General features: G+C 37.2%; 1 protein-coding gene across 1 annotated transcript in view; it reads right to left on the reverse strand.

Moving 5' to 3' along the window:
- The window catches only part of LOC117370831 (cadherin-22), a 257,026-nt gene that overhangs the window by 93,541 nt on the left and 150,490 nt on the right, over nucleotides 1-12,995 (reverse strand). Inside the window, exon 5 of the mRNA XM_055221940.1 lies at nucleotides 6,224-6,391. Coding sequence (XP_055077915.1) covers nucleotides 6,224-6,391 — 168 coding nt within the window. The remainder of the gene's footprint in view (nucleotides 1-6,223; nucleotides 6,392-12,995) is intronic.

Raw genomic sequence — 12,995 nt, forward strand, 5'->3', positions numbered from 1 at the left:
CCCAAAAAGTATCACCAATTACCTTTCATTTTACACTGTTTGTAGTGGTCCCATATTCATCACTTTTCAAATGTATTGGCAACGAGTTTATAATCATTTTTCATAACTTTCAGAGGCCAGAGTGGAGTTTCGCAGTCACCGTAATGCAAGAACTAGCCTGCTAACAGCGCACCAGCCTTACTTCCTGGTTTCATGGAATCCAACTTTATTTATATACCACATTTAAAAACAACTTTAGCTTCCCAAAGTGCTTCAGATAAAAGTCAACAAAGAACAAATATACAGATAACATGATAAATAGAAAAAGAGAAATAAAACACCGAGATATCCTGTCTAGCGAGTGTTAAATGCCAGGGAGAAGTTCGTTTTCAGTGTTAAAGAGTGGACAATAAAAACACCTTATAATTAGAAGCACACAGTGGTCTCATTTCTACTAGTGTGACATTTGTGAATGAATCAGCTCTTTTGAAAGGTTTCTTAACGTGAACGGCCAGAACCGAATCTCATTTTTTTAAAAGAACCGTATCTTTTTCTTTCCAATTTTTATGCACTATTACGCTGATTAACACTGAACCAACAAAAGAATCAACACAGAAGCAGAGTAGGCAACACGAGTGAGAAATCTGAGCACAAAAACACAATAACAGTTATGAGTTCACTCGTTGGCTTCTGTCATCTAAATAAATAGTAAAAGATTCAGTCTTTTGAACGGCTCTTTGAAGAGAATGGATCCAAAATATTCGGATCCCACAAAGGAGCATCACTAATTTCTACTCTAAGAGCTGCTTTTACTATGTATCTGTACTGGGGCCATGCAAAGTTTAGTGTGGTACAGCTCCTTTAATTACAACAGTTCTTACTTGCAGCTTTTTGAAAACATTACAGGCAATATAGCTACTCAATATTCAAAGTTTCGCATTCCTTGAAAACAGCTATTTATATCTTCTCTTGTTGACGATATATAATCATAAACTTCAACCATGCAAACAACAATGTGTACACTAATGGATCTAAAACTGCGCTTCAAATGCATAAATGAAAGAAGATTTTTCATAACTACACTGACAATACAACTAAGCCTGCCATATGTCTCTTGTATCATAACTACAGAGAAATTATGGAAACCAATCAAAGTGTAGTGCGCCATCTTGGACTGTATCTTATAGAGTCCCCACTGCAATCTAATCCCACCTAGTTTATCCCACTGACGGAGTAAATATGATTTGCCGAGATGAGAAAAAGGATTTAAACAGAAATACAGAGGTGTGGGGATATCAAATACAATCAGGCAACTGTCAGCCTGCTTCTCCCATCTGTAACAAAAGTAATAGTGTTATGGTTTAAAGACTCCAAGAAAGAGGATGGAATTAAGTGGCAAACGCCTCTAAGGAGGAAAAACACGATTTATTTTCAACCAAATTGCTCCAAGGTATTCATCATGCAAATGGCTTTATTGAGATAAAAACAACTTCTGCTGCTTTGGGAGGAATTGCTCTAATGCTAATGCGCAACAAGTCTATTATCATGATAAGAAAGTGTATTTGTTAAGGTAATTGTAGAGCAATGTGTTAGTGCAAGCCATTTATTTAGTTAGGGAATTAGCTGAGTTTTGTAAATTGAGAATATTCATTAATAATTTGGAGTTTTAGTCCATTTTCTGAGCTTAAAGGCATAACATTTTGAAATAACTAATGCGGAGAAATAGAATATTATTGTTTACAGTAGCGGCACTTTTTGGCACACTGTACTAAGTAAAACCCCACATTGCCTCTTTATGCAGGTGCTGGTCATATGGTGGCCTAGTTGGGACAAGGGCTTGATACTAAAACAATGGTATCTGTGATTTCCCAATTTGAGTCCGAACCAAATTTGCGTCAACATTTAATAAACGCATTGGCACAAGTGCAAAAATGTTGGTTAATTAGGTTGGTTGGTTTATTAGGAAAAAAGGAACCGATCGGCACTGCAGTTCTTTGGAGCTCCCAATTTTTAAAATTATTTTAATAGCACCACAATGTGGCATTTCTGGGTCAAGCCCTTCTTCAGACATAAAGGATTCAGTTTCACACCTGTTTTACACAAGTCTAGACAGTCACCTTACCAATCATGTGACAGGAAAACTAATGAATACAAATAACAGTTTGAAATAAACTATGAGATTACAATTGTTCAGTGGAATCCTACGAAAAATACTATAAACAGGTGTTCACTAATATTATTAAAATGGTGTATTTGTTTACCACAGACAAATATATTTACACTATGTACAGTTTATATACAAACACAACAGCAAAAAAAAAAAAAAAAAATAGAAGGACACAATATTGGCATCAGCAGTACAGCAATGGAAGTATTATTGGAGGTAAACTACATCATACATGTATTTAACTTCACATAGTTAAACCAGGGCAAACAGATCTGCAGCTACATAGAAACATCAAGGCTAGATGACTGTACCTTACATGTACAATATTTTATAAAAATGGACATTATAGAACTTTCTTTGCAAACTCCATTTAACTTAAATGAATGGCAAACTATAACTATAGCCTATATAGCTTATAACAAACAGATAATATTTTTAACCATTTCTGGGGAGTGAATGAATTTACAGCCAACTGTCAAATTCTGTAAATGATTCAAATTAGACAATGACACAATCTCTTTGGATGCAATGGCTAGTTTAGCACATATTTATCACTGTATTTGATGTTTGTGTGTTTTTTGTGTTTGTTTTTTTTTTTGTTTTTTTTTGCAATAACCCCTAACTTTGATTTACTACAATTTCTGCTAAAGTAACTTCTATAGATAATTGTTACTAGAGAAAATGGTGTAACAGAATGTAATCAGATGGCTTATGGTGATGTCCTTTGGACCATAGACTGTATAAAAAAGTGGACTAATGGAGTGTGACATCGCCCATAGCATTCAGTTCCAGCCAAATGAAGCTCATCAGGTCTTAAAGTTACAGGGGAAATTTGAAGCCGAGTTCCATATTCGGAATTCCAACCACGAGTATCATAGCAACCAAAGAGCCAATCCAGAGCGAGGCTGATGAAGACCCTTCCCTGCCACACCACTGGTTTAGCACACACTTAGCAACACTGTCAATCAAACTTTTGCTAAAGCTAGTGGGACTGAGCTCTGGGAAAGAAGGCGCCTGATTTGTCTGCTATTAATGTTCATATCTTGATTACAGACAAAACAGCAAAATAAAAATACCATGATCATGTAGAGTTGGTTAATACGAGCATTTTAAGAGAGGGGTGACAATTTTTCAATATAAAGTAAATTGGAGCCAGAGATGAAGGAGCTGGAAGCACGCTAATGATCTCTTCCTATTTGGAACGTGGCAGCTAGCCGGTTAGCTATGTCCATTTATATATACAGTCTATGGTTGGGCCATGTTGTTTACTTGGACTGCTCCATCTTGAAAAAAAAAAATCATCATAATCACACTTATTTGAGTCATTATTTGAAACAACTATTAATATTTTGCCAAAAGTTAGTCTGCATAGTCCGTAGTAACCATACTCACATAGTACTATCAATTTTGTGATTCATGCTTTACAAACCACTGTAGATTACACATGGCATTGCACCAGATTCTGTGGGCTAGAACAAGCACCCATATCACCCACACAATAAATGCCATGTTTGAGAAAGCAAGTTGCTATGAGATGCTATTTTAAAACCATTAAACTCAAAAACCCTGTGACAAATCCATAACATTACAATGAGGCCACCATCATCCATATTGATTCTTTGTGGAGCCGTGCCCAAAGAGAACAGATCTTTTGTGCACTGAAACGCGTCACTTCTTCACTTTTGAAAAACTATTGTGCTATTGTTTACCGTTTAAGCGATGTGTGCCATAAATTTAAAGTTGGGGGGCTTGTTGCCGAAGTTGTTATATAGTGGATGATGCCATAGTGGTGAAATTAGTGGCCTGCAGGTCGAAAACAATATTAAGCATCTTTTATCTTGTGACTCTGCTTGGATGTCCTCCCTCATTATATGTTGTGTACAAGTTTCAAATTTGTGCTTTGTTTATTCCTTCTCTGTCTTGCCCTTTGTGACCCTGGGTTATAAGCGGTGCTCACAAGAAATGATCTGCTCCTATGTGTGTTATAATATAAAATACAATTCAACAGTTGATAAACTATGGTAGATGTTATTTACTGGGGAAGTAGATGTCTGTGTAGTCCCCCAGGTATGATCCATAGCCAAAGTGTAGTTCAATAGATCTAGCTAGAAAACAGAATCTGTAAACAAATAGGTGTGTTAGTTTCAGTGTAGTTAGTGCCTCCCTTCAGATAGATGTCAGTGTCCACCAGGAATCTGACCAGAACTGCTCTAAAACGTTTGGCGAGTTGCTATTCTATGCTATGGATCTACTGAGTACTGCGTAACACAAATACATAAATTGTTAGATTGCATCCTTCAATGATAATATTTTTTGAACAAATAGTACTTCTTAATGCACCACACATTTCTGACAATGTGATTATTTTATCCATCCATTTTCTTCCACTTTATCCGGGACTGGGTCGCGGAGGCAGCAGTCTGAGCAGGGTGGCCCAAACTTTCCTCTCCACACACACCTGCTCCAGCACTTCCGGGGGAGTCCCAAGACGTTCTTCAGCATGATGGCATCCCTTACTTCTGGCATCCATCAGGGGTTGCGGCCATGACAGGCACCATAGACCTTGCGACCACAGCTATGAGCAGCCGCATTGACAATGGGGGTGGAGAACATGGTCCACCGCCACCTCTCCCCATGGGCAATGCCAGAGAAGTGGAGAGTCCAAACCCTCTCTAGGAGTTGAGTACCAGAGCCCAAACTGTGTGCAGAGATGAGCCCGACTATAACTAGCCAGTACCCCTCAACCTCCTGCACGAGCTCAGGCGCCGTCCCTCCGAGTGAGGTGGCGTTCCACATTGCCACAGCCAGATGCTGTGTCCGTGGACTGGGCAGTCACCTGTCCTCAACTGCTGCCCAGTCCTCTTTGCACCCGACCCCTATGAACCCCTCTGCAGGTGATGAGCCAATAAGAGGGCGGAGCCATGTTGTCCTTCTTTGCCCATATCCCCAGCCGAGCCCTGTGGGCAAAGGCCCAGCTACCAGGTGCTTGCATTTGAGTCCCAACCCCAGGTGGTTATTTTAATATCATAATACTTTGATGTCAGTTAAAGGTACATGAAATCACTTTTCTGGTTTAGGGTCAGCCGCCTGTGAGTCTCCTAATGTTCCACAGCATAACATTGCACATATCTATCTCCATGGAGACGAGTAGGTGATGCCACCAGTTCAAGTTTCAGGTCAGAGCTGTAAGAATGAATGTGTTTCAACACCTGGAATTGAATAAATGCAAGACTGATATAATTAATGCCATAGTGTTGTACATTCCAGACAAAGCAAAAACATATTATATGGACAAGCAAGAAAAGTTACATATTACTCTCATAGTTCAAACTCTGGCATTGTATTTTGCCAATATGACAGTATTTTAAAGTTTACCTTTTACATCATTTTGATTGTGATTATATGGTGCTTTTTAATACCACAACTATTCTTATGTATTATTACTACATCCTATAAATATATTGATTACTAGTCTCACTTCGACTTGAGAAACATCAGTACCATCACGTTTCTAATTCTGTACCAACACAATGTTGGAGTTGTATTTTAAAAAGCTGCTTGATAAAAAATGCCATTCAAAAACACATATGGTTCCATATGTATTGTTACAAATGCATTTTGTATATTAGATACAATTTCAGTGCATATACTAAAATTGAGGCAGTACTGTTTAAAAAAACGTTTTAGTAACACAGTTAAACATTTTGTATAAAAGGTACTGAAATGTTTTAAGTTTTGTGCACTATTTTTTTTGTTGAAAAGAGATAAAAAGTATTACAAACTACTTACACCTTTAGGGTATGTACTACTTAAAGATAGACAGGATGTGAACTCGAAACTGCATTTTCTTCTACTCAACTTTTTGTGCAATTTGTTTGATAAGTCCTAACTTGTGGGGTTTTACAGTGTATATTAACCACGTGAGACAATATTTGAGTGTGTCAGGCTTTTACGTCCCTTATTTTCTTCTCTCCATCTTTCCACTACCATCTATTTTGTTCATTTTTTCCCCGACTGTCCATTTGTCCCCTATACTTTTCTATACAAGTCTGATAGAAGACAGATACAGAAACTCACTCTGAGGAAAGCGTGGAGGGTTGTCATTAACGTCAGTGATCACTATGGTCACCGTGGTGGAGCCAGAGAGCCCGCCCAGTTGTCCTGCCATGTCTGTTGCCTTGACGACCAGCTCATAGCGATCTTGAGTTTCACGGTCCAAATCTGCCACAGCCGTCATGATGATTCCTAAAGATGGATGAGAAGAAGAAGAGATGGAGAGAGGACATATTACTGGTTAATGGAGCTGGGTGGTTTAGGAAAAAGTACCTAATTGCTATTTTCTGGCCTTGCAAAGAAGATGTAATTTGTGTTTTTGTCTGCTTTAACCTCTGACACCAGTGGATCATTATGTGGCCATTTTAAGCAGTGGATTTTTCATTTGTACCAAAATGGCTATGGGAGTCTGTTGAGTCATACGTGCATCACTGATTAAGAAAATAAAACTGGAGAATGAAGTAAGTACAGCGCAGTTAACATGTACCGGTGGTGGTGAAAACATGGGTGGATCCATGGACTGTATAAAGAAGTGGACTAAGGGAGAGTGACGTCATCCTTAAAGTTTGATTAAATGAAGCTCATCGAGGCTAGCGGTTATAGGGGCAAATTTGGACCCGAGTTCCATACTTGGCATTACAACCTCGAGTATCATAGCAACCAATGAGTCAATCCGGAGCCAGGCTGTTCAACGTAACACCCCTTCCTGCCGGTGTAGCATAGAGTGAGTAACGCTGTCAATCAAAACTGTTGCTAAGGCTAGCGGGAGGGATCTCAGTGAAAGAAGGCGCCTCATTTGTCTGTTATTAATGTTCATACAGTTAGAGTTACAGACACAATAGTGAAATAAAAATACAAGGATCATGTAGAGCGGGTTAATATGAACATTTTAAGACCAAAATGATGAGCCTGACAGCAGCAGTTACAGAGAGAGGGGTGGCAATTTTTCAATGTAAAGTGAACTGGAGCCAAAGTCGATGGAGACGGAACCATACTCATAATAACTTCCTATTTAGAACGTGGCTACCAGGTTAGCTATGTCCATTTATATATACAGTCTATGTGTAGATTGTAGCAATGACGTCTTGAATACAGGAGAATAAAGATTACTCAAACATACATGAATCACTCCAAATACATCTTCAAGAGGGTGAATGAGAAGGGAAAAATAATTACAACATGGCTTAAAGTTCTATAAAGTTGATTTTGCACAATGTCTCCTTTAATAATAGGATTCTGTTCAAAGTTCACATTTTAAACACATCAAGAAGAACTGACAAAAAGACTGAAATATAAACTGACAAACTAATACAAGAATCACATTTCAGAACTTGTTTGTACAGATCTAACCTCGTTTTTAAGCTGATATTTTGAGGAAATAATTGCACATAAAAAATACTTAGAGATTTGGTAACAGAGATTTTTGTCCATTCAAGTTGCAATTTTGATTTGATCTCTATTCATCTTGCAGCCCTGATGGTTAGCACTTACGGAATATAATATCACCCTATATCTCCCTACACTGTTCGAATATCAGCTTAGGCTAAGTACTACATCACGAGGTCCATGCTTCCTATTTCACCTCAGCAAGCTGAATGGGAAAGATTGTGTCGCGAGCTAGCCTCTACGCACACGCAGTTTTATGGCTTGGCTGTATTAAAATGAATAATATATAGAGGGGGAATGAAGGCATGCCTCAACCGCCCCCAAACAGCATATAACACCTTTTAGATGGAGGCTGCATAGCAATCTGATCAGTGGGATTGAGGAGAGCAAGTTAGGGGCGCAGATATTCTGGAAGACGGAATATTTGAAGCTTATAGTGTTCAACCAAATACGTTTTGCAGATTTCATTTCAGTGGGTGACTAAGGCAAGTCATGACACTTTGTATTTGAAATATTATTAGGCTATCAATTCTCAATTCACTAAACAGCTGGTGGCATAAAACACACAATAAGAAATAGGAAACAAAATTGGATTTTCGCAACAAACATGCTATCTGTATCTTTACTCCATGCACACAAAGAAACATTTTTCAACATAAAAACTTATTCAATTCAAGGCACTGGGACCAACCTGCCCAAAGATCAGTTCATAGATGCAAAAAGTGGGTTATATGCCAAAAAATATGTCACACAAAAAACTCTAAAGCTCTACTGTCTTTAAGAGGTTACTAGAGCAATATGCTTCTGAGAGTTTACATTCACTATGATCGGTTAATCTCATCACTCACTCACTGTAACAGACTGACCAGAATGAGTAAGTAGAAAAATGTCAGTGTTTGAGCACAGAGCTGCATTAAAACGGCCACCCTACTTTTCTTTGTCTAAAAATGTGAAAAACTCAAAGAGTTCCTGTCAAATGGTTTGCAGTGGTCCGAACTTATTCCTCACTCTCTTCAACCAATCCTAGCGTCCTTATTATTTACAGTGATGAGTTCATAAGTGCTTTTCACAACTCTTAGAGACCAGTGTGGAGGTTTGACGTCACGAGAACGCTAGCATGCAAACTAGCTTAACCAGGTTCACAGACAATAAAAAATGTTTTATAATTATGCAGACAACACACAGTGGTCTAATGTCCGCCTGCTGCTGCTTTTACAATATATCTGTACTGGGACCATAGACTGTATAATGGGAGTGTGACGTCATACGAACATTTTAAGACCAAAATGACGAGGCTCACAGCAGCGGTTACAAAGAGCGGGGTGGTGATTTTTCAACAGAAAGTGAACTGCAACCAGAGCTTGAAGGAACCACTTTGTAGACATGATCACTTCCTAATTGGCAGCTAGTGTGTTAGCTATGTCCATTTATATACACAGATATATACAGTCTATGACTGGGACAAAACCCATTTTACTTTACTACATGAAAAAAATGAGAATTCAGCACCATTGAACTACAAAGTACTTCATCATTTTTATAACAATATCGCCCAGCCCAAGTTAGACATATTTTTGGCAACTTGTATCTGACCTTACACTGGCAAACCTTACATCAGCAGTCAGTGAAAGATGAGAAGATCAAACAAGACTAAAAATCATTCTGACAAACTAATATTTTGACAACACTGTCCAGTATGTTAGCATATATTTTGTTTATTAGCCTAGCACCAAAAAACGCCACTATATATCTCATTATCTTCGCACTTGAAATACCATTCTGCCCACATGGGATTTTCCACCTCACTACCAATGCACTTCTATGGACGTACCGTCACTCTGCCTGAGGTCTGCATTGTGTTGGGTACACAGCTCAATGACTTCAGTCACATTTTAGCTAGCGGCTACATTGTATGAGTTACCAAAATACTGTAGCATGTAGCAGCGTGTCAAAGAGAAGGGCGACAAATGACATGTCCTTTTTCATGGCACCGGTGCCAGAAGGAAACATGCAAATAAGACCTGTCAGAAATAGTCCAATCCAGAGCTTGCAAGGACCCGTGGTCGTTCCAGCAAAAAGTGTGTATGTTTATGTAGCATTTATATAGCCCAGTCATAAAGGTGGGAAATTTATCAAAAAGTTAGTTGTTTTGTTGCTTTTGTATATTAATGTGATATTCATAAAATTGTTGCAGAGGAGCATTGGTTAGGTAGACTTGTGGGCTGAGCATTGGACAGAATCTTACAGCTAAGCTTCGAAAAGAGCCCAGGAAGGATCGCTAGATTACTCAAACATGCATGAATGGCATCTAAAACCTCTTCAGAATGTTTTTGATGAGGGACTGATGTTATAACATGGTAGAATTAGGCCACAATTACAAATTTTGAAGCGCGATACTGTATATAACTACAGACATATACTGCCATAAACAATAATATTGAAACTACTTTATAAAACTGAAAAAATAACAATAATGCAAGATAATCCAAGTAAACCAGTTCTAAATAGACAGTATCATTAAATGGCATGAGCAACCCTCTGCAGCTTGAATCTTATTGTACTACAGCAAAAATACCCCAAATTTCCCCACTTTTACTAATAAACTGAACACATGATAAATTTTGAACCCCAAAATAGATAGTCCCAGCTTTCCTATAAGATGGATAGTAGGTATGACAGGCTTAGGTAGAATACTCCAAAAAGTCGACCACAGACTCGTAGAGCACAATGGAATTGTAAAACATGTTTTTTGCTCAAATAAACCTAAAAAAAAAAGCATAAAAAATGTAGGGGGGTGATTATTAAAATACAATATTGTCTGTTAGAGAAAAATTATTTGAAAAGACTGCAAAAAGATTAGTTGAAAATAAAAATAACCAAAATAGCGTGAAAGAATAGAAAGCTGACCAAGCCCACTTCTGGTGTATTGAGACAAGAAAACAAACAAACAACAAAAAAAAAGATTCATTTTTAATATCAAGTCAATATTATCCACAATCAGTCAGTAAAAGTATGTGTTTGGAAACTTTTTTTTTTGTTTGTTTTTTTGAGAAAAAATCTGGGCTGTTTTTCTGATAGATTGCTATGATTAAGTCTGTACTGCAATTAATACTGAAAACCATCATCAAAAATTGAGATCGATCAAAATGAAAAATAGAAAAAAGGAAACATTTTTTGTCATATCACCCAGTACTTGTAAGTAAGTATGTCGTTTGGTTTATATCATTCTCCAACATTATAGCTCGAAAATACAGTTAATCATAATAATGCCTGTTTATTCAAAAAGCTAAAAAGTTAAGGGTTTAATTATAACACTATCAGGTCCCAAAACAAGTGCTTTTTACAGTTCGCTGAAAACAAAAACAAATTGTTGATATTCCATTATTTTTCTCAGTACAAATTGTGTTTTTTGTTCCTCTGGACAATGAAAAAATTCCCTACACTGTGAACCGGCGGATGCCCCCACAGTGCTACTGGAGCCCACATGGATCAAATTGAGTTTATTTTGTTGATGTTGAAGACCTTAGGCAACTTTTGGTCATGAATGTTTTGTATTTGTGATTTATTCTGCTGTGCGTTGTGTGGGAAATTAATTGCTTTTATATAATCTCGGACAAAGTAAATTGACTTGTATGTCAGCTAATAAACTATATTTTCAGAGTGTGACGGTAGCATGGTGGCCCAGAGCGAGCACATGATAAGAAGGAGGTGTTTCATAAAGAATAAAATGGCATTCACATTAATATTATAATCTCTTTTATACCAATTAGAATCTCTCTTATTAAAAAAGTAATCTTTTTTATAAGAAATAATCTCTCTTTTAATGGGTTTAATTTGAGATTTTTTGAGTAGATTTCACTTAAATGAATAACAATGGATTTGTTTAGCCATTTTCAAAACCATTTAAGATGCATATCAATTACTGGGGGAACACTTTGCCACCTGCTTGTCTCCATGGAGATATTATTGCTTTTCCAGGAATGTTCCAAAGTATGTCATTTTCTGAGGGAACACTTGGGAATATTCCAAGCAAAGTAATAATATCACCTAAGTATGTTATTTTCTGGGGGAGCACACTGCCATCTGTCTGAAATGTTCCACAGTATGGCATTAAATTATCGATATTCCATTTCTTATTCAATTACAGGTGTTTCTATTGGTTTTAAATACCTTGAAATCATGTATTCTCACTAGCTAAGTTCACTTGGATGTACAAAATGGTGATTGATAGGTTTCATGCCATAGTGTGGGACATTACACTGAAAGGAATAGCGTTTCCATAGTGACGAGAAGGCGGCAGGGTTACTAGACAGGTATGACAAAAATGTGTGCTGTCTAGGGCTACATAATCACTAATTTTCAATGGTGGAAGGTAACAAAGTACACGTAGTAAAGTACTGTACTTAAGTAGAATTTTTAGGTATCTGTACTTTACTTGAGTACAGTTTACAGTGGATACTTTTTATTTTTACTTCACTACATTTGAGAGCAGTAATCTGTACTTTCTGTTCCACTACATTTTTGAACAGGACTGAAAAGTAAAAAGTACTTTTAATGATTTACCATGTTTGTGGCAACATCCTGACTAAAGGTTTCGAGTTCGAGCTTCGGGTTTGAGCAAACAAAAATAAATACACAAAATTCATGAGAAAAATGAGGAAACTGATTTGTATTGCTACAAAAAACAATAAGAGGGCCATTAACGGTTGAATAGGGTCGTTAAGGCTGAAACTGAAGACAACAGCTGTTTATAGTTTCACAGTGACAGTGGCCACCAGCAATCTGACCAGAACTGAAGAAGCGGCTTGGATGAGCAGCGAAATGTCTTCAATCCTACAACGATTTGTCCAGTTGACAGATTTAAACTTTGTCTTTTGCTATGGAAACCTGGACAACTGAGGGATTACACAGACACTGTATTGCTACTGTTGATCAAAATATAACATAATCATTTTTAATCAATATCACTACATTTAACACTTTAAAAATATTTCACGCAAGTGTTGTTAATTTGTTTCTTTTTTACTCTTAAAGGACACTTTTACTTACAGAGATTTTTTCACGTGAGACATTTACTTTCACTTGAGTATCTTTTTTACCTCTGTACATTTAATTAAGTAACAAAATTGAGTGCTTCATCCACCACTGCTAACTTGCTCATACTCGTAGTAGTACATCTTAAATTACCATATAGTATTTGTATGGACTTGTAGGCTTAGGAAACATAATGGATTTACTAATGATAATGAGCAAAAAGGTCTTGTGAATGTAATTATAAATTGTAACGCTCACCTGCCCTGAGACTGCAGATGGAAAGTAGCAGTAGCTAAATCTGGCACAAATAATCATTTCTTTTGTAAAATTAATGAATTTGCACATGGCCCCTCAATAAAGAATAATCCAAATGAAC

Source organism: Periophthalmus magnuspinnatus, chromosome 5 (assembly GCF_009829125.3).
Source record: "Periophthalmus magnuspinnatus isolate fPerMag1 chromosome 5, fPerMag1.2.pri, whole genome shotgun sequence".
In the NCBI taxonomy this organism is placed as follows: domain Eukaryota; kingdom Metazoa; phylum Chordata; class Actinopteri; order Gobiiformes; family Gobiidae; genus Periophthalmus; species Periophthalmus magnuspinnatus.